General features: G+C 40.6%; 1 protein-coding gene across 1 annotated transcript in view; it reads left to right on the forward strand.

Moving 5' to 3' along the window:
* The window catches only part of LOC121862007, a 101,044-nt gene extending 87,966 nt beyond the window's left edge, over positions 1–13,078 (forward strand). The window contains exons 6-8 of the mRNA XM_042359936.1: positions 51–283; positions 12,156–12,356; positions 12,969–13,078. Coding sequence (XP_042215870.1) covers positions 51–283; positions 12,156–12,356; positions 12,969–13,078 — 544 coding nt within the window. The remainder of the gene's footprint in view (positions 1–50; positions 284–12,155; positions 12,357–12,968) is intronic.
* The last annotated feature ends 8,389 nt before the right edge of the window (positions 13,079–21,467 follow it).

The raw sequence follows: 21,467 nt of genomic DNA on the forward strand, positions 1-21,467 counted from the left end.
TACTAGATGAGAGCAGAGATCATCCCAAGTTTGCCGTACTGTACTTGCAGAAGACGTGCCGGTAGTAGTCAGAGATCGGGCGGTGGTCGTCAGGGTAACGTCGGCCTTGCCCAAAGTGTACCTAACAATCAACGCGGCGGTGCCGACATTGGCGGTGTTGGCAAAACTTCTCAGTCTTCACTAAGTGAGATGAGACGGTCTCCTCAGCCAACCAACACAACCACCGCCACAACCACAACCACCACCGGCAGCCCGGAGCCTCAGTACACCGACCCAAGACAAAGTAAGTTATTATGCATGACATATTTTGTACCGGCAGTTACTGGTAGCTGGGTTGATCCCATTGGACAGTTGAAGTAGTAAATTGTGATAAAGCCTTTATTTTTTTTTATGTATTTCCCTTTAATGTTTAAGTTTGTTGAGATGTGCTAACACAAGTTTGTTGGTTTATTTTATAATGTACAGTACAGTATAGGCACCAACCATCAGCTGTGTCACAGCCGCTATTGAATAATCCTCCCCTTTCAGCTGTGCTTCAGCCCCTAGGCCCAGTAATCAGACTTACATTCTGAAATAACAGCTTTGGTTAACAGACCAGAATCATGTAGACCAGGGGTGTGGCCCACTGGCTGCTCCAGCAGCACCTTGAGCAGCTAAGAGCCTAAGACAGTAGCACTTGAAGTAAAAAGTTGAGACTATTTGTATCGGATAATACTCTTTTATTCTGTTGACTCTTATCTATTCTCTTGAGTATGTTCAAAGGCAAGTGCTTGTAGGGTGTTTTGTGAATATCAGTCCAGTATGTATCTGGTGTTAGAGCAATGGCCTGCTAAATGCGTTGTTAACCCTTTGACTAGTGGGGGTTTCCCTCGGCAGAATAAAATCGTCTGGTGTTTGCTAGAATAAAATATTCAGTGCAACAGCACCAATGAAAGAGCAATTAGAGATAGTTTCAATGGTTATTTGTGGTTCTGAGCATGTCACTATACGAGTTGCGAGATGGGCCGACCACTGGCCGCGTATCGGTATTAGACGTGATAGCTCTGATGTGGCGGGCTCTTGCTTGGGCAGTCACACGGGTACTAGTCCAGCATAGTAGCTCAAAGCAGTTGGAGCGTTGCAAATATTAAAAGCATTGTCCATTGTTTTTACTTCAGAGTCCATAATCATGTTATCAAAGAAAAGAACAATTAATGACGAGTGTCGGGTGGTACTGGAAAAGTGGGAAATCTTGTACTTTTTTGTCAGTCATTGAAAAAGCAGCAGTCAGTATTTAAGAGTGTTCATCAAGTCAGTGATGCTGCAGTTAAGGCAAGTTACAGGATTGCCTATGAAATAGCTGTCATGGAAACTTTTTTCTGAAGGGAACTTTATAAAGAAATGTATGTTGATGGCTACAGAAGATATTTGCCCAGAAAAAGTCAAGCATTTGCAAACATCATCCTCTCAAGAAATACAGCTGCCAAGATAATTAATGAATTATCAGAGAATATTAACAGTCAACTCAAAGACAAAGTAAAATCCTTTACTGCATTTTCTGTTGCAATTGATGAAAGTACTGATATAACTGATGCAGCACAACTTGCAGTTTTTAGACCCGGTGTTGATGAAATATGCAGTTAACATAAGAGTTTGTGGAACTGGTATCAATGAAAGGAACAACAACAGGCGACGACATCGTCATGTGTTTGGTAGGGGCACTGGATGAATTTGATGTTGACTTGGTACAAACTGTGAGTCTGGCTACAGATGGAGCACCACAAATGGTGGGTAGAAAAGCTGGAGTGGCAACAGAATTAAAAGAAAAACTACCACCTGTGAACCCAAATCATCAATTTCATAATTTGTATTGCATTATACAAAGAGAAGTGTTGTGCAATAAAACATTAAAGATGGATAATGTCATGGATATCGTTATAAAGACAGTGAACTTTATACGAGCACGAGGTCTGAACCACAGACAGTTCAACTGCTTTTTGGAGGAAAAGGAGAACACACATGGACTGCCATATCTCACTGATGTTTTGCTGGTTAAGTCAGGGAGTTGTACTGCAGTAATTTAATGAATTGCGTAGTGAAATACAGATGTTTATGGAACAGAAAGGAAAGGATGTAAATGGGTTCAATATCTAGCCTTCATGGGGGATATTGCAAAGGACTTAAATTACCTCAACACAAAGATGCAAGGTTGTACTAAATTGGTAACAGTTTATGACTGTACGTATTCATGCCTTTGAGATGAAACTGCATTAATCTTTCACACTTTCTGACCCTAAAGTCCCTGCAAGGCACATCTGGGCTTCATGTTGATACCAACACAGAAAAGTACTGCATCAAGATTTCCAAGTTAAGGAATGAGTTCCAAGAAATATTTGCTGACTTTATAATTATACCCTGAGAAAATTTTTCCATTTTTCAGAACCCATTCTCTGTCAGTGTTAATGAGGTACCAGAACATCTTCAGTTAGAATTAATTGAGCTCCAGTGTGATTCTGTTTTGAGGAACCAAGTTTTTGAATGTCAATGTTGCCACATTTTATCATTATGCAAGACCAAATTATCCCAGGATTAAGTGTTTTGCCCCAAAGATTATGTTCATGTTCAGAACAACATATGTTTGTGAACAGCTCTTTTCTGTAATGAACATTAATAAATCTCGGCTTCGTTCTCAACTTAATGATGTGTACCTGAATTCAGTACTGAAGGTTGCTGTAACTCAGTCATTAGCTCCAAACATTGATCCCTTGGTCCATACCAAGAGGTGCCAATTATCAGGCAACAGCAGTAGCAGGCAATAAGACTAATCAAGGTAACTATATATTTTACAACAATTAGCACAAGCAGGGTTATTTATTTATTTTATTTTTTGAAAGCTCGCCCTTAGGCTGGAGGGCTTGTCCCTCACTCTGGAGTAGACTAAGACCTCACCCCTCAGTGCCTCTAGTCCTGTTCCTGTATCCACCTCCCTCATTTTGCCTCACTACTCCCTGAAGTGGTGATCGCGAAGTGCTCATAATTATGTTACATGGCTTCATAGTGTGTACTCATGTTAAATCTGGCTCATGGTAGCTAATGAGTTTGACACCCCTAATGTAGACAATCCTTTGCCACCTCCAGCTGACAGTTGACATTTTGTATAATTACACTGAGAATTCACCCAAGGAAATCATTCATTAAGTTGTATAAAATGAACCAGGAATCAAATAAATACCAGCTTATTATATTTATAGTAAACATTAGTACAGACAATAACACTGCATGATCCTGTGATGCAATTAATTTAGTAGTTTATCTATCTTAATCCCATAATATGGCTCTTCCTCCATTCACAAAAGTATCATCTATTATTCACCTTGAATACTGGTGAGTAAATTAATACCCACCTATAGGATACACACTGGTTGAAATAAGATTATACTGTAGTCACTTTCCTGGTCTCACATCCACACCCTGTATATACCACGTAGGAAGAGAAGCTCCAAAACATCAACAAACAATACATATTTTACAATATGGGTACCTAGTGACAGCACTAGGATCCCGCTTCCTCTATCAAGGAATAAACTATTGAAATTGAAAAATTTAAATATTTTACAAATAGAATTGTGGGGGTGCTGGTGGTAGAGTGGTACCGCTCTTGCCTTCGCAAGCGAGATGTCATGGGTTCGATTCCCGGGCCGGTGGAAGTTGTTTGGACATACTTCCTAGCCCCCATTAGTCCCTGTTCACCTAGCAGTAAAGTAGGTACCTGGTGTAAATCGAAAGTTGCGAATTCGTATTTAGGGACAAGTTGTTGGAGCTTCCAATAACTTGATGACATAAACCATTGACTCTTTAGGCTTCTATGCCCTTTATGCCCTTGACTCTTCAGGCTTCTACGCCCTTAACTCATGAGACATAAGGCAAGCATGAACTTAGCATGCTTCCCTGTTGGGCACTGTAAATGTTTCTGTGCTTCACTTACACAAGGATGTAGGGGAGTGCCCAATAAAAAAAAAAAAAAAAATAGAATAGTAACTCAAAACTTCTTTATATAAGTACAGTATTACCCCGCCTAATGCGGTTTCACTGAGCGCGTTTTACCGTATACACGGTGCCTCGCCAGAGCTGAACTTTCACTTAAAGCGGGTTTTTTCCACATATACGCGGTGAGTGTCCGGCTCGAGATGCTATTTTTAGATTTGCCCCACCCGCCACCCGCCACCCTGCCTGACTGCCTGTTTTAGCTCATAAAATTCATACAAATTACCCGGCCAGAATATAATTTACATTGCTGGAATTCTTACAATATGATGATCATTTTGAATATAAACATCATAGATTTTGCATTAGACATACAAATTTTAGATAAAATCTTTACTCTGAGTAAATATGTTATTTTTTGTGCAAAATATATGACATTTGTATTCAAAATATTCCTGGTCTTACAAGGAATCCAGCAATGTCAATTGTATTATCCTAACTTTAGTTTGAGGTATTATTTATTAAAATTTAGTGGTTTTCCCCCAAAAATTTCTCAGAGAGGGAAGAGCCAGCAGTGTAGTGTGAGAAGAGGGGGAGGGAGTTGAGTCCATTATTTGAATGGACATTAACTTGGCGACTCTATTTCTCTTAAGTATTAATTGTGTGCATGTACCATCATAAAATTAAGATGTTATTTTTACTACAACATAGTTATGTGTCATCAAAAAGTGGAGTTTGGGGGTCGGGCCGGTTTCTATTGGAATTAATCCCATATGTTCTGTTGTTCACTTAACGCGGTTTTCACTTAACACGGTACCCTCTGGGTTTTATTGACCGCATTAAGTGGGGTACAACTGTACTTAATATTATATGATTACAAAATATTGTAAATTATATAGAACCAATGTAATTCACATCCAGTGCAAAAAGTAAACTAATTACTACAACAGATATACTGTACAGCTTTGATATTTGCTTCAGAGAAAACTGCTCTTACAACAGTGACTGATACAAAGTGAATATACAGCACACATCTTAATGTTATGTAAATACATAGACATATGTAACAGCTGTTATATGTGAAGGCAGTGATGACATCCTACCCTTCAGTGGGCTCCTCAACATTGGCCTGAATTGCTAATTGAGCATTTTTTTATTTTAATCTGTTGTTTCAGAGTCCATACAGTGAGAGGAAACACTTGAATTGTATAACAATGAGTGTTTATATATTGTGGTGTTGCAGTAGCCAAGCGGAAACCCCAGTTTACCAAGCTGTGAATGTGTACCTAAATGTACTTGGGGAGTATTGAAGGGGGTTGGGTGTAGTGCTGGCCACACTGTCTCCTTGTGTAGAGTATTGAAAAAACTTGTCTTATTGTGTACAGTTTTTATATTACCTCTTTTGTCCACCTGCCCTGAGGGGTCGTCTTTCACTGTTATATACAGTAATGACTAACCAGTCATCATGTGGGCTGCTGATCACTTATACTGTATCTAAGTAATGATTATTTTACTTATATCTCCACCTTTCCTGAGTAATGTGAGTTCATCTTTCTATCATCATCATCATCTTCCACACTTGCATGGGTTAGCCCTAATTACCTGGTTGCCACCTGGCAGATTTGAAGCAAATTTTGTGGCTGGATACCTTTCCTATCACCAATCCATTATATTATACAGAGTGAGAACTGGACATTAAAAAAATCAGTCCGCGTCCTATACGTGAAGCTCTGGTTTCCCGTAAGCTACTGAATCCCCCAGTTGCTGTCTCCAGTCGGCTAAATTCAACTTAACCCAATTCCTGAATTAAAAATGTCATTGCTTACCTAAACACATTATTGTTATTTTTAATTACAAAAATATTTATTGTAAATATAAAAGCTTGATTTATAACTACTGTACTGATGATAACCTGAGACGATTAATGTCCGTACGGCAGACACCCAACTCTTCAGAGGTATCTAAGCAGTAACCGTTTCTGAACTCTTACAAGCATTACAATCTATTAGTGCCTTACCTGCAACATTTATTTTTCAATCTACAAATACCTGATACAAATGAAAATTTACAGATAACTTTCTTTTCATATTTGCCTGTTAACATCACTGGTGGCATTGTAGCCAAGTTAGACTCGTCACTGTAACCACCAGGCTACTGAGCCAAGCTATGAAGTGTTATGGTTGTTTTTCAACTCGTAACTTTCCCCGTTTATTTTTACTCGGTTATATGCACACCATCCTACATACCTGTACATACAGTATTGTGAAGAAAAAAAAATTTTTTCACAAGGGTAAACACATAAAGGGAATATACATTTCTTTGCACACAAAATAGCTGGCTCAGTGTGGGAGTAGGAGGGTGGTGCAAATTGACACAGTGTGTGGGGGGGGAGGGAGCATTGCTAGGGAATCAGCGGAGGTAGTGTCCTTGCTGGTCTCCATTGCTATGGTGAAGCAGGGAGTGAATGCAAATGGTGACTGTTTTAAACTTTCACTTGGCTTTTATTTACTGGTTTGGCAATGTAGTACTTTTTCTCTAATTTATTGGCATCAGTAATATCTCCGTTAGCTGGATCCCTCAAATCCAGAACTCTCCGTTAGCCGGAATTGAAATTTGCTCGGAAAATCATTCCAAAAGCCGGAATTAAAAAAAAGAATTCCGGCTTTGGGAACAAATTTTCTGGGGTTGAAAATCGAGAGCATTTTCTGAAAATGTCTTGAATAAAGACAAAGGTTAAAGTATTTTTTGAGGGGGGTATGGGGACCTGACCTGACTCAATGTCAGGTGGGGGATTAGTGGGTCTCTAGACCTAAAGATGTCTTGAATAAACACGAAATCTAAAGTATTTTTTAGAGAGATTGTTATAAGTATAGATACAAGTATAAAGCAAGGTTGTATCCCTTCAACATTACATAACCTAACATTTGAAAATATGGAGTGAGAAAGCAGAAAGGTGTGAGTAATTAGAGATGGAGTGGAAGGGAGTGTTGCCAAGCACTCCTCAACAGCTGATATTTAACTCACAGTCACACACACATTTGTCACACAATAAGACCTCACTCCTTATGTCTGCTGTCTTAATTCTCTTGTTAGGGATATGTGAGTGGTGTTGGGGTGTGTGTGTGGAGGGTGTGGTGTTGGAGTGTGTGTGTTGTGTGTTGGAGTGTGTGTGGTGTTGGAGTGTGTGTGGAGGGTGTGATGTTGGGGTGTGTGGTGTTGGGGTGTGTGTGGAGGGTGTGGTGTTGGGTGTGTGTGTGGGTGTGGTGTGTGGTGTTGGGTGTGTGTGTGTGTGTGGTGTTGGGGTGTGTGTGTGTGTGTGTGGAGGGTGTGGTGTGAGTGGTGTTGGAGTGTGTGTGGAGGGTGTGGTGTTGGGGTGTGTGTGTGTGTGGTGTTGGGGGTGTGTGTGTGTGGTGTTGCAGGGGTGTGTGTGTGTGGTGTTGGGGTGTGTGTGTGTGGTGTTGGGGTGTGTGTGTGGTGTTGGTGTGTGTGTGTGGTGTTGGGGTGTGTGTGTGTGTGTGTGTGGGGGGTGTGTGGTGTGAGTGGTGTTGGAGTGTGTGTGGGGTGTGGTGTTGGGGTGTGTGTGTGTGGTGTTGGGGTGTGTGTGTGTGTGGGGTGTGTGTGTGTGGTGTTGGGGTGTGTGGTGGTGTTGAGTGTGTGTGTGGTGTTGGGGGTGTGGTGTGTGTGGTGTTGGGGTGTGTGTGTGTGGTGTTGGTGTGTGTGTGTGGTGTTGGGGTGTGTGTGGAGGTGTGGTGTTGGGTGTGTGTGTGTTGTGTGTGGGGTGTGTGTGGTGTTGGGTGTGTGGAGGGTGTGGTGTTGGGTGTGTGTGTGTGGTGTTGGTGTGTGTGGGTGGTGTTGGGGTGTGTGTGTGTGGTGTTGGGGTGTGTGTGGTGTTGGGGTGTGTGTGGTGGTGTTGGAGTGTGTGTGGAGGGTGTGGTGTTGGGTGTGTGGGTGGTGTTGGGGTGTGTGTGTGTGGTGTTGGGGGGTGTGGTGTGTGTGGTGTTGGGGTGTGTGTGTGTGTGTTGTGGTGTGTGTGGTGTTGGAGTGTGTGTGGAGGTGTGGTGTTGGAGTGTGTGGGAGGGTGTGGTGTTGGGGTGTGTGTGTGTGGTGTGGGGGTGTGGTGTGTGTGTGGTGTTGGGGTGTGTGTGTGTGTGTGGTGTTGGGGTGTGGTGTGTGTGGTTGGGGTGTGGTGTGTGGTGTTGGAGTGTGTGTGTGGTGGTGTTGGGTGTGTGTGGAGGGTTGTGGTGTGTGTGTGGAGGGTGTGGTGTTGGGTGTGTGTGTGGTGTTGGGGGTGTGTGTGTGTGGTGTTGGGGGTGTGGTGTGTGGTGGTGGGGTGTGTGTGTGTGGTGTTGGGTGTGTGGTGTTGGGTCTGTGTGTGTGTGGTGTTGGGGTGTGGTGTGTGTGGTGTTGGGGTGGTGTGTGTGGTGTTGGGGTGTGTGTGTGTGTGTGGTGTTGGGTGTGTGTGTGGTGTTGGGGTGTGTGTGTGTGGTGTTGGGGGGTGTGTGTGTGAGTGTGGTGTTGGAGTGTGTGTGTGTGGTGTTGGGTGTGTGTGGAGGGTGTGGTGTTGGGTGTGTGTGTGTGGTGTTGGGGTGTGTGTGTGGTGTTGGGGGTGTGTGTGTGTGGTGTTGGGGGGTGTGTGTGTGTGTGGTGTTGGGGTGTGTGTGTGTGGTGTTGGGGTGTGTGTGTGTGGTGTTGGGGTGTGTGTGTGTGGTGTTGGGGGGGTGTGTGTGTGGAGGTGTGTGGTGTTGGGTGTGTGTGTGGTGTTGGGTGTGTGTGTGTGTGGTGTTGGGGTGTGTGTGTGGGTGTGGTGTTGGGTGTGTGTGTGGGGTGTGGTGTTGGAGTGTGTGTGTGTGGTGTTGGGGGTGTGTGTGTGTGTGGTGTTGGGGGGTGTGGTGTGTGGTGTTGTTTGGGGTGTGTGTGTGTGGTGTTGGAGTGTGTGTGTGTGTGTGGTGTTGGGTGTGTGTGGAGGGTGTGGGTGTGTGTGTTGTGTGTTGGGGGGTGTGTGTGTGTGGTGTTGGTGTGTGTGGTGTTGGGGGTGTGTGTGTGTGTGGTGTTGGGTGTGTGTGTGTGTGTGGTGTTGGGTGTGTGTGGGGGTGTGGTGTTGGGGTGTGTGTGTGTGGTGTTGGGGTGTGTGTGTGTGGTGTTGGGGGTGTGGTGTGTGGTGTTGGGGTGTGTGTGTGTGGTGTTGGGGTGTGTGTTGGTGTGTGGTGTTGGGTGTGTGTGTGTGTGGTGTTGGGGTGTGTGTGTGTGGTGTTGGGGTGTGTGTGTGTGTGGTGTTGGGGTGTGTGTATGTGTGGTGTTGGGGTGTGTGTGTGTGTGTGGTGTTGGGGTGTGTGTGTGTGTGTGTGGTGTTGGGGTGTGTGTGTGTGTGGTGTTGGGGTGTGTGTGTGTGTGGGTGGGGTGTGTGTGGTGTGTGTGTGTGGTGTGTGTGTGTGTGTGTGGTGTTGGGGGTGTGTGTGGTGTTGGGGTGTGTGTGTGTGTGGTGTTGGTGTGTGTGGTGTTGGTGTGTGTGTGTGGTGTTGGGTGTGTGTGTGTGTGGTTGGGGTGTGTGTGGTGTTGGGTGTGTGTGTGTGTGTGGTGTTGTGTGTGTGTGTGGTGTTGGGGTGTGTGTGTGTGTGGTGTTGGGGTGTGTGTGTGTGTGGTGTTGGGGTGTGTGTGTGGTGTTGGGGTGTGTGTGTGGTGTTGGGGTGTGTGTGTGTGGTGTTGGGGTGTGTGTGTGTGGTGTTGGGGTGTGTGTGTGTGGTGCTGGGGTGTGTGTTGTGTGTGGTGTTGGGGTGTGTGTGTGTGTGGTTGGGGTGTGTGTGTGTGGTGTTGGGGTGTGTGTGTGTGTGGTGTTGTGTGTGTGTGTGGTGGTTGGGGTGTGTGTGTGGTGTGGTGTGTGTGGTGTGTGTGTGTGGTGGTGTGTGTGGTGTGTGTGTGTGTGTGGTGTTGGGTGTGGTGTTGGGGGTGTGTGTGTGGTGTTGGGGTGTGTGTGTGTGTGGTGTTGGGGTGTGTGGTGTTGGGGTGTGTGTGTGGTGTTGGGGTGTGTGTGTGGTGTTGGTGTGTGTGTGGTGTTGGGGTGTGTGTGTGTGGTGTTGGGGTGTGTGTGTGTGGTGTTGGGGTGTGTGTGTGGTGTTGGGGTGTGTGTGTGGTGTGGGGGTGTGTGGTGTTGGGTGTGTGTGTGGTGTGTGTGTGTGTGTGGGGTGTGTGTGGTGTTGGGGTGTGTGTGTGTGGTGTTGGGGTGTGTGTGTGTGGTGTTGTGTGGTGGTGTTGGGGTGGTGTGTGTGTGTGTGTGGTGTTGGGGTGTGTGTGGTGTTGGGTGTGTGTGGTGTTGGGGTGTGTGTGTGTGTTGTGTGTGTGTGGTGTTGGGGTGTGTGTGTGTGTGGTGTTGGTGTGTGTGTGTGGTGTTGGGGTGTGTGTGTGGTGTTGGGTGTGTGTGTGGTGTTAGTGTGTGTGTGTGGTGTTGGGGTGTGTGTGTGTGTGTGGTGTTGGGGTGTGTGTGTGTGTGTGGTGTTGGGGTGTGTGTGTGTGGTGTTGGGGTGTGTGTGTGTGGTGTTGGGGTGTGTGTGTGTGTTGTGTGGTGTTGTGTGTGTGTGTGTGGTGTTGGGGTGTGTGTGTGTGTGTGGTGTTGGGGTGTGTGTGTGTGTGTGTGGGTGTGTGTGTGTGTGTGTGGTGTGTGTGTGTGGTGTTGGGGTGTGTGTGTGTGGTGTTGGGGTGTGTGTGTGGTGTTGTGTGTGTGTGGTGTTAGTGTGTGTGTGTGTGGTGTTGGGGTGTGTGTGTGTGTGTGTGGTGTTGTGTGTGTGTGTGGTGTTGGGTGTGTGTGTGTGGTGTTGGGGTGTGTGGTGTGTGTGTGTGTGTGGTGTTGGGGTGTGTGTGTGTGGTGTTGGGGTGTGTGTGTGTGGTGTTGGGGTGTGTGTGTGTGTGGTGTTGGGTGTGTGTGTGTGTGTGGTGTTGGGTGTGTGTGTGTGGTGTTGGGGTGTGTGTGTGTGTTTGGGGTGTGTGTGTGGTGTTGGGTGTGTGTGTGTGTGTGGTGTGGGGGGTGTGTTGGTGTGGGGGTGTGTGGGTGTGTGTGTGTGGTGTGTGTGGTGTGTGTGTGGTGTGGTGTGTGGGTGTGTTGGTGTGTGGTGTGGTGTTGGGTGTGTGTGTGTGTGTGTGTGGTGTGTGGGTGTGTGTGTGGTGTTGGGGTGTGTGTGTGGTGTTGGGGTGTGTGTGTGGTGTGGGGTGTGTGTGTGTGCGTGTGTGTGTGTGTGTGGTGTTGGGGTGTGTGTGGTGTTGGGGTGTGTGTGTGTGTGGTGTTGGGGTGTGTGTGTGTGGTGTCGGTGTGTGTGTGTGGTGTTGTGTGTGGTGTGGGGTGTGTGTGGTGTTGGGGTGTGTGTGTGTGTGCGTTGGGGTGTGTGTGCGTGGTGTCAGTGTGTGTGTGTGTGTGGTGTTGGGCCACATACAATATACTCCTACACTTATTTGTTCTTATTTTTATGTTTATAGTACTGTACAGTTTGCAGTTTTCTCTTTATTCACAAGACAAATTCTGTGGTTACTTACATATAACACTTTACAGTAAATAACAATCATCTCGGTGACAACCAGACTTATATATCTGATTTTCAACCCAGAGAGTCGTTTCATATTTTTTTAATTGTTGATGTAACTGTGTTTTAATAACCTTGTTGTACACTTAAAGACCTTAGTTGTTGAAGTGCAGTTATAACATAACAATTGATTTTCTTTAAACAGTTCAGATAAGCAGTGTTATCTTCAACATCCCCCCCCCCCCATATATTCGCTTTTTTGGGACTTTTGTATTTTTCGGACTGGGGTCTGCCCCAATTAGTCCAATTTATTGAGGTTCTACTGTACTATCACTTTCTCCCTTTCTTCATTCCCTCTGATCTTCATCTTTTTATTTTATTATTTGTATTTCTTTCTTTTCCTCTATGGTTTTGGCTTTCTCCTCCTCTTCAGATACTTAAGAAATCCCTTTTATTAATGAATTGGTAACGTGAGGAAAGTAATTGTTTGCAGCTGCTCACCTCACGTTACCACATGTTAGGAAAGGCCCCTGAGAGGTGGAACACTAGACCTGTGGACATGCTCTGTTATTCATGTACGTATGCCAGAACTAGGAGGTCCATATATGGTGATTCTTATTCTAGTTATTATTGAAGAGATAAGTTGTTTGATGATGTAAGTAGTAATTGTTGTGTCCAATGCTACAGGTGATATATCTGCTAAGTTGACTGGCTTGAGAGTGGCAAGAGAATGCTTACAACTGTTGGAGGTGGAGCAGGAGGGCACTTTTGGCAGGGTGTATCATGCCCTGTACCAGCCACCAGACCAGTCGCACCCCACTACTGTCACCGTCAAAACTGTCACAGGTGAGTCACACCCCACCACTGTCACCGTCAAGACTGTCACAGGTGAGTCACACCCCACCACTGTCACTGTCAAGCAGTGGCATGAATGGTTGCACTGTTGAGGCATGCAGAACACCCACATATATCAGTTATCAAATCAAATATCAAGTAGGATGTGGTCTTTCTCTAAATAAGGGTTGTCTAGCTTTTATAAACGCCTAATTTCTTATATCGTATCAGTGGCATCTGACAAAGTATCTATTAATCTATTACAAATCATTAAATAATGGGTTCAAAAATATTTAAGGCAAAAGAATATTAAGCTCTCAGTGTGATCTACAGTAATTTAGAAATTAAGTACAGTACTGTAGTTAAAAATGACTAGTCTTCATGCACAATGCTGGCCCTCTGTAAAGTTGTCAATTATTTGTCATATAAACTAATTGGCGACTCTCGAGGCCAGTAAGAAGGGAAGAACAGAACGATAAATGCACATTATTATCTCAGCAGTCAGACCGTGAATGTGAGCCTAGTCCATTTAAATTTCCATAACTCTGTGCTGGCTGCCTCAACTCCTGGATTACAGTGCTTACCCAACTCCCTGAAATATTTTCTTATTAGTGTTAGGGAAGTGAAGTGATGGTTGTTAAAGTAATATTTTTTTCATATTTACAGGGAAAGTGTCTAGTTTTCAAAAGCCATTACTGTATCAGGCTATGCAACCTCCTTACAGTGACAATGTCTCAAAAAAAGTCTCTGAAAGAGGATTTTCAAGACTTACATGAATTGTATCAGTACCATTCTCATCATTATAATTTATAGTGACATAAAACATAGACACGCAAAAAAAAAGTTTTACCATTTGAGAATTGTTTTCTTGTTATTTTCTCAAAAACTATTGATCACATCAGAAATCTAATTCCTGCATTTGAAAGCTCATGAAATTTCACTTCTAGCAGTGCATAGTATATACTTAAACAGTTGGCTCAGACAACTTTGAGCTTGGAGGTTGTGAACGTATTGGTGTGAGTTTTTTCTCTTGTGTTTATTACAAGTGATGAAAAATAGCTATATACTTTTATTATTCTTTTGGGGGCTTATGTTGCAGAACAATCAGTTATGAAGCCAAAGATATGGTTTATGCCAATAAAAACAAGTTTGGGGGGAATTGATATAGCAAAAAAAATATTCTCCGTGCACTGTCTCGCCAGCCCTGGGGGCCTCAGAGATGTGATCCTGGAACTGGAAAACTTAAAACTTATCTCGTGCATGAGAGAGAGGGAGTTAATACTTTATTTTTTATTATCCAGACAAAATAATGCAATTAATGATTTGAGCAGTAGGCAACAGGTTAATTTTGATAGCACCAGCACAACAAAGGGTTAAATCTATAGTTTACTCTATCTGAATAAAAAACAAAGATTTATGAAATTGAGAGATTCCTTGTTTGTAAAGATGTAGTACAGTCAACCCTCGCTTTACGCGGTCCCACATTACGCGTTTCCACGTTTACGCGGTACCCTGCCGAACACGGAATGCTCACTTTCCGCTGTGTGTGTACCCTTGTACGCGGAGAGCGGCGCGAGCAGGGTGCGCACAAGGTCGCCCAGTCATCAAAACATTACCGAGTTCTTCACCCGCCACCCACCACAGCCGGCCCAAGTCAGTGATAGTGATAATGATAGTGAGGATATGGACTTATATGGACTTTGAGGGGTTTGACAAAGAGGCCCTGCAAGCCTCTGTGGTGGATAGTGATACAAGTGATACAGGTGAGGGCCAATAATCTGCCCTCTGCCTCGGAACCAACCCCCCATCCCCGTGTGCCCAGCCATCTTTTCTACTATTGTAAGTGTTAAAAAACCTAATATTATTGATATTTCTCTTAATTATTAATTGTGTCTGCATACCATAATAAAATTAAGAAGTTACTTTTACTACAACGTAGGTATTGTGTCTGAAAAAGTGGAGTTTGGGGGTCGGCCCGGTCTCTATTTCAATTAATCCCATATGTTATGTTGTTCACTTTACGCGTTTCTCACTTTACGCGGGCCGCCGTGGGTTCAATTGACCGCGTAAAGTGAGGGTTCACTGTAATAATAAAATACAGTATAGTCTGGATTTACGCGGTTTTGGTTAACGCGTTTGGTCATTTACGCGGTGCCTTGCCAAAATGAAATGTTTTAATTACGCGGTAAATTTGGTCATTTACGCGGGAAGCGGCGCAGGCAGGGTGCGCACAAGGTCGCCCAGTCATTAAAACATTACCGAGTTCTTCACCCACCACTCGCCACAGCCGGCCCAAGTCAGTGATAGTGAGAATATGGTCATTGAGGGGTTTGACAAAGAGGCCCTGCAAGCCTCTGTGGTGGATAGTGATACAAGTGATACAGGTGAGGGCCAATAATCTGCCCTCTGCCTCGGAACCAACCCCCCATCCCCGTGTGCCCAGCCATCTTTTCTACTAACGTAAGTGTTAAAAAACCTAATATTATTGATATTTCTCTTAATTATTAATTGTGTGTGCATACCATCATAAAATTAAGATGTTATTTTGACTACAAGGTATGTATTTTGTCGGAAAATGTGGAGTTTGGGGGTCGGCCCAGTCTCTATTTCAATTAATCCCATATGTTCTGTTATTTCATTAACGCGTTTCTCGTTTTACACGGACCTCCACGGGTTCAATTGACCACGTAAATCCAGACTGTACTGAAAAACAAGGCAAATTATCACAAACTTACGGCAAATTTGCCGAAGACGTAAATAATGGCTTAGAGGCAGAGGGAAGTTCACAACATCTCACTGTCCTTCATACATAACCCACACCAGATACTTGTCTTACATTATTTAACGACTGTATTACCTTTAAGAAACATTTGTTTATTATCTAAATGAAAAATGACCCAAGAAAGATTAAAGAAATGTTAACAGCCGCTAGTCAGCCATTTGCAATGGTGCTACACCCTGGTGGCAGATCATGGCAACACAAAACATCGCAGGCAAAAATACGAGTTTCACATCCTGTCGGTAATTCTCTTGACCAAAATATAAACAAGCCACACAGCTGCTCTGATCAGAGGCAGAGTTGGGTTAGTTTAATGTTACTATACAGTAATACCTCGCGGTTCTCGTTTGCGCATTTCCACATTTACTCGGTCCCCGGCAGAACTGGAATGCCCAATTTACCCGGTGCATCTACTCATATACGCTGGTGAAGTATAATTTTTTTATTTAGCTCATAAAACTCATACAAATTACTCGGTCAGAATATAATTAACATTGCTGTAATTCGTACAATATGATGATCATTTTAAATACAGCTAGACCCCGACTTACGACTGCTTCGACTTACGACCGCGCAGTTGTGACTTCTAATGACACACGCATTTTCTATACCGAAACGTTTCCAGTTAATGTAGTCTCCATGTATAATTAGAAAATTATGGGGCCCCCATGTGCATTCAGCTGACTACATTAAAGGTAAGTGCTCAGTCACACTGTATCCATTTCTCATTATTTATTACTTTCACTGTACTGTATTTCATTGTAAATTTTTTTTTTTTTTTTTTTTTATCATCTATGTCGGACTTACGACCTGGATTTGGGTCCCTAACCCCGTCGTAAGTCGGGGTCTAGCTGTATAAACATCATGGATTTTGCATTAGACACACAAATTTTAGATCTAATGTAAGAATTTGGTTTACACAGAGCAAATATGTTATCTTTTGTGTAAAATATATGACGTGTATATTCAAAATATTCCTGGTCTTGCAAGGAATCCAGCAATGTCAATTATATTATCCTAACTTCAGTCTGAGGTATTATTTATTACTAAAAAGGTAAATAGTCTGGTTTTCCCACACATTTATCTGGTAGGGAGGGTTGGTGGGGGGTGGGGAGGAAGGAGGGACCAACCGACCATCTGGCACGGTGTGAAGATTATTTTTTTTTATTAACTGAAGGTATTTGTTTTAGCTCATAAACTTCATACAAATTACCCGGCCAGAATATAATTTACATTGCTGGAATTCTTACAATTTGATGATCATTTTGAATATAAACATCATAGATTTTGCATTAGACATACAAATTTTAGATATAATGTTTACTCTGAATAAATATGTTATCTTTTGTGCAAAATATATGACATTTATATTCAAAATATTCCTGGTCTTACAAGGAATCCAGCAATGTCAATTATATTTTCCTAACTTTAGTTTGAGGTATTATTTATTACTAAAAGTTAAAATTAGTTTTTTCACCCAACATTTCTCTGGGGGGTGGGGGGGGAGGGATGGGACCGACCGACCATCTAGCCGGTTGGAAGAGGGGGGGGGAGGCAAGTTGGGGTACTTTGATTGACAGATAGTGTCGTGAAGAATATTTTTTTTTTATTAACTGAGGATATTTGTTTTAGCTCATAAAATTCATACAAATTACCCGGCCAGAATATAATTTACATTGCTGGAATTCTTACAATTTGATGATCATTTTGAATATAAACATCATAGATTTTGCATTAGACATACAAATTTTAGATATAATGTTTACTCTGAGTAAATATGTTATCTTTTGTGCAAAATATATGACATTTATATTCAAAATATTCCTGGTCTTACAAGGAATCCAGCAATGTCAATTACATTATCCTAACTTAAGTGTTTAATTTTCTTTGTTTAAAGGGCTGTACAGGTAGTCATTTTCTGTTAAACTTGTACAGCAAATATAACCATCAGTTTTCCGGCATTTTCGAAAATCCGGCACTCCTCAGCTCCCGAGGTTGCCGGATTTTTGATAGTCAACCTGTATGTATATATGAATGTATGTATGTATATATATATATATATATATATATATATATATATATATATATATATATATATATATATATATATATATATATATATATATATATATATATATATATATATATATATATATATATATATATATATATATATATATATATATATATATATATATACACACACAGTGGTCCTCGGTTAACGAGCGCCTCAGTTAACGAGATTTCGGTTAACGATTTACCTTCCATAAGATTCTTAACTTCGGTTAACGAGTTTTTTACGAGCCGACTTCAACATGTTTTCGCTTGCATTTGGCGGTCCACTAGCTGTAGTATTAGTCCGCCAATACAGTAATCGGTTTTAGGGCTTAAATTCCTTACTATTTTAGTAAATATCAAGAAGTTTATACTATTCAATAATTTTAAAAGTTTAATATTAACTTTTTTAGTAATTTTAACAATTATAATTGTTGAACATAATTGAAGGTAAAGAAACTAGTTTCTGGCGTGCCATCCAGCCTGTTAACACACCATACAGGCGTTAGTGTCTCTCTGTTTTCAGTGGAGGTAACATCTTGCTTGAGACTCTCTTCAACTAAACATTTTTTTTCTGTGTTTTCAAGCAAATTATTGGTCATTTTGAAATATATTTTGCATATTGACAATATATAATGCAGTGCAGTGTTGATTTTAAGAAAATAATCTTGAAATACACCAAGAGAACTAAAATTTTATGGGTGAAATGGTGCCATGAGGTGACTTCTCTTCCACCCCAATGCCTTCTCTTCTTCCTTCTCCTCCACCCCCATTCTAATTCCCATCATCATCATCAAGGAGCCTTTTACATACACACCTCAAAGTAAGTGTACTTTTCTACCTTTTTTGTTGAACTTAGGCAATTTTCGGTGAGCTGGAACCAATTACCCAAAAACCCATTGAAACAATGGTTTCAGTTAACGAGTTTTTCGGTTAACGAGCAACCTGCTGGAACGGATTGTGCTCGTTAACCGAGGGACCACTGCATAAATATATATATATATATATATATATATATATATATATATATATATATATATATATATATATATATATATATATATATATATATATATATATATATATATATATATATATATATATATATACAGTTAACCCTCACTTTACGCGGTTAATGTAACCCAGAGGGTACCGCGGAAAGCGAGAAACGCGTTAAGTGAATAACATAACATATGGGATAAATTGAAATGGAGTCCAGGCCGATCCCCAAACTCCACTTTTTGACGACACATAACTATGTTGTAGTAAAAATAACATCTTAATTTTATGATGGTACATGCACACAATTAATACTTAAGAGAAATAGAGAAATACAGTCGCCAAGTTAATGTCCATTCAAATAATGGACACGACTCCTTCCCCCTCTTCTCACACTACACTGCCGGCTCTTCCCTCTGAGAATTTTTTGGGGGAAAACCAGGTATAGTAATAAATAATACCTCAAACTAAAGTTAGGATAATATAATTGACATTGCTGGATTCCTTGTAAGACCAGGAATATTTTGAATATAAATGTCATATATTTTTCACAAAAGATAACATATTTACTCAGATTAAACATTACATCTAAAATGTTATGTCTAATGCAAAATATATGATGTTTATATTCAAAATGATCATCAAATTGTAAGAATTCCAGCAATGTAAATTATATTCTGGCCGGGTAATTTGTATGAATTTTATGAGCTAAAACAAATATCTTCAGTTAATAAAAAAAAAAAAAATTATTCTTCACGACACTATCTGTCAATCAAAGTACCCCACCTTGCCTCCCCCCTCTTCCAAATGCGCGGTCAGTCCCAACCCTCCCCCCCACCCTCCACCAATCCTCCCTTCCAGGGTTTTTAACATTTAGTATTAAATAATACCTCAGATTAAAGTTAGGATAATATAATTGACATTGCTGGATTCCTTGTAAGACCAGGAATATTTTGAATATAAATGTCATATATTTTGCACAAAAGATAACATAGTTAATTTGAGAAAATTTTTTATCTAAAATTTGTATGTCTAATGCAAAATATATGATGTTTATATTCAAAATGATCATCAAATTATAAGAATTCCAGCAATGTAAATTATATTCAGACCGGGTAATTTGTATGAATTTTATGAGCTAAAACAAATATCTTCAGTCAATAAAAAAAAAATAATAATTCTTCACGGGGTAACAGATGGTCGGTCGGTCCCTCCCTCCCCCCCACCCCCCACCAACCGTCCCAAAGAGATGTGTGGGATAACCACTAAATTTTAATAAATAATACCTCAAACTAAAGTTAGGATAATATAATTGACATTGCTGGATTCCTTGTAAGACCAGGAATATTTTGAATATAAATGTCATATATTTTGCACAAAAGATAACATAGTTACCTAGAGAAAATTTTTTATCTAAAAATTGTATGTTTAATGCAAAATATATGATGTTTATATTCAAAATGATCACCAAATTATAAGAATTCCAGCAATGTAAATTATATTCTGACCGGGTAATTTGTATGAATTTTATGAGCTAAAACAAATATCTTCAGTTAATGAAAAAATAATAATCTTCACGACACTATCTGTCAATCAAAGTACCCCACCTTGCCTCCCCCCCTCTTCCAACCGCGCGGTCAGTCCCAACCCTCCCCCCCACCCCCCACCAATCCTCCCTTCCATGGTTTTTAACATTTAGTATTAAATAATACCTCAGATTAAAGTTAGGATAATATAATTGACATTGCTGGATTCCTTGTAAGACCAGGAATATTTTGAATATAAATGTCATATATTTTGCACAAAAGATAGCATAGTTAATTTGAGAAAAATTTTTATCTAAAATTTGTATGTCTAATGCAAAAATATGATGTTTATATTCAAAATGATCATCAAATTATAAGAATTCCAGCAATGTAAATTATATTCAGACCGGGTAATTTGTATGAATTTTATGAGCTAAAACAAATATCTTCAGTTGATAAAAAAAAAAATAATTCTTCACGGGGTAACAGATGGTCGGTCGGTCCCTCCCTCCCCCCCCACCCCCCACCAACTGTCCCAAGGAGATGTGTGGGATAACCACTAAATTTTAATAAATAATACCTCAAACTAAAGTTAGGATAATATAATTGACATTGCTGGATTCCTTGTAAGACCAGGAATATTTTGAATATAAATGTCATATATTTTGCACAAAAGATAACATAGTTACTCAGAGAAAAAATTTTATCTAAAATTTGTATGTCTAATGTAAAATATATGATGTTTATATTCAAAATGATCACCAAATTATAAGAATTCCAGCAATGTAAATTATATTCTGGCCGGGTAATTTATATGAATTTTATGAGCTAAAACAGGCAGTCAGGCAGGGTGGCGGTGGGGCAAATTCAAAAATAGCTCGAGTCGACACTCACCAAGTATATGGGAAAATCCGTTAAGTGAAATTATTTAAGTAATCACAGAGTATGATAAAATGCGTTATGAAACTGTAGGTGGGTAATACTGTATATATATATATATATATATATATATATATATATATATATATATATATATATATATATATATATATATATATATATATATATATATATATATATATATATATATATATATTATATATATATATATATATATATATATATATATATATACACACACATATATATCACACATATATACACAACTCGACTTAACGGGGTTAGGACTCAAATCCAGGTCGAAGTCCGACATGGTCGTAAGTCCTAGATAAAAAAAAAAAATTTTTTTTTTTAATAAAAATCTACAATGAAATACAGTACAGTAAAAGTAATGAATAATGATGAATGGATACAGTACAGTGAAAGTAATAAATAAGGAATGGATACAGTGTGACTGAGCACGAACCTTTAATGTAGTCAGCTGAATGCACATGGGCCCTAATTTTCTAATTATACATGGAGACTACATTAACTGGAAACGTTTCTGGTATAGAAAATGCGTGTCATTTAATTTTTTTTTTTTTTTTAATCTATCTGAGGCGGTCGTAAGTCCCACGTCGTAAGTCCACGAGTCGTAAGTCGGGGTCTAGGTGTATATATATATATATATATATATATATATATATATATATATATATATATATATATATATATATATATATATATATATATTATATATAATATATATGTATATATATATATATATATATATATATATATACATGCAGGGGTATGCTATAACGAATCTAATTGGTTCTAGAACCTTGTTCGTTATAGCATTCGTTCGATATAGGATTAACTGCCCAGGCCCCAAATACAACCACTTAACACTGAAAAATATAATAT

Source organism: Homarus americanus, unplaced genomic scaffold (assembly GCF_018991925.1).
Source record: "Homarus americanus isolate GMGI-L3 unplaced genomic scaffold, GMGI_Hamer_2.0 scaffold25013, whole genome shotgun sequence".
NCBI classification, from domain to species: Eukaryota; Metazoa; Arthropoda; class Malacostraca; order Decapoda; family Nephropidae; genus Homarus; species Homarus americanus.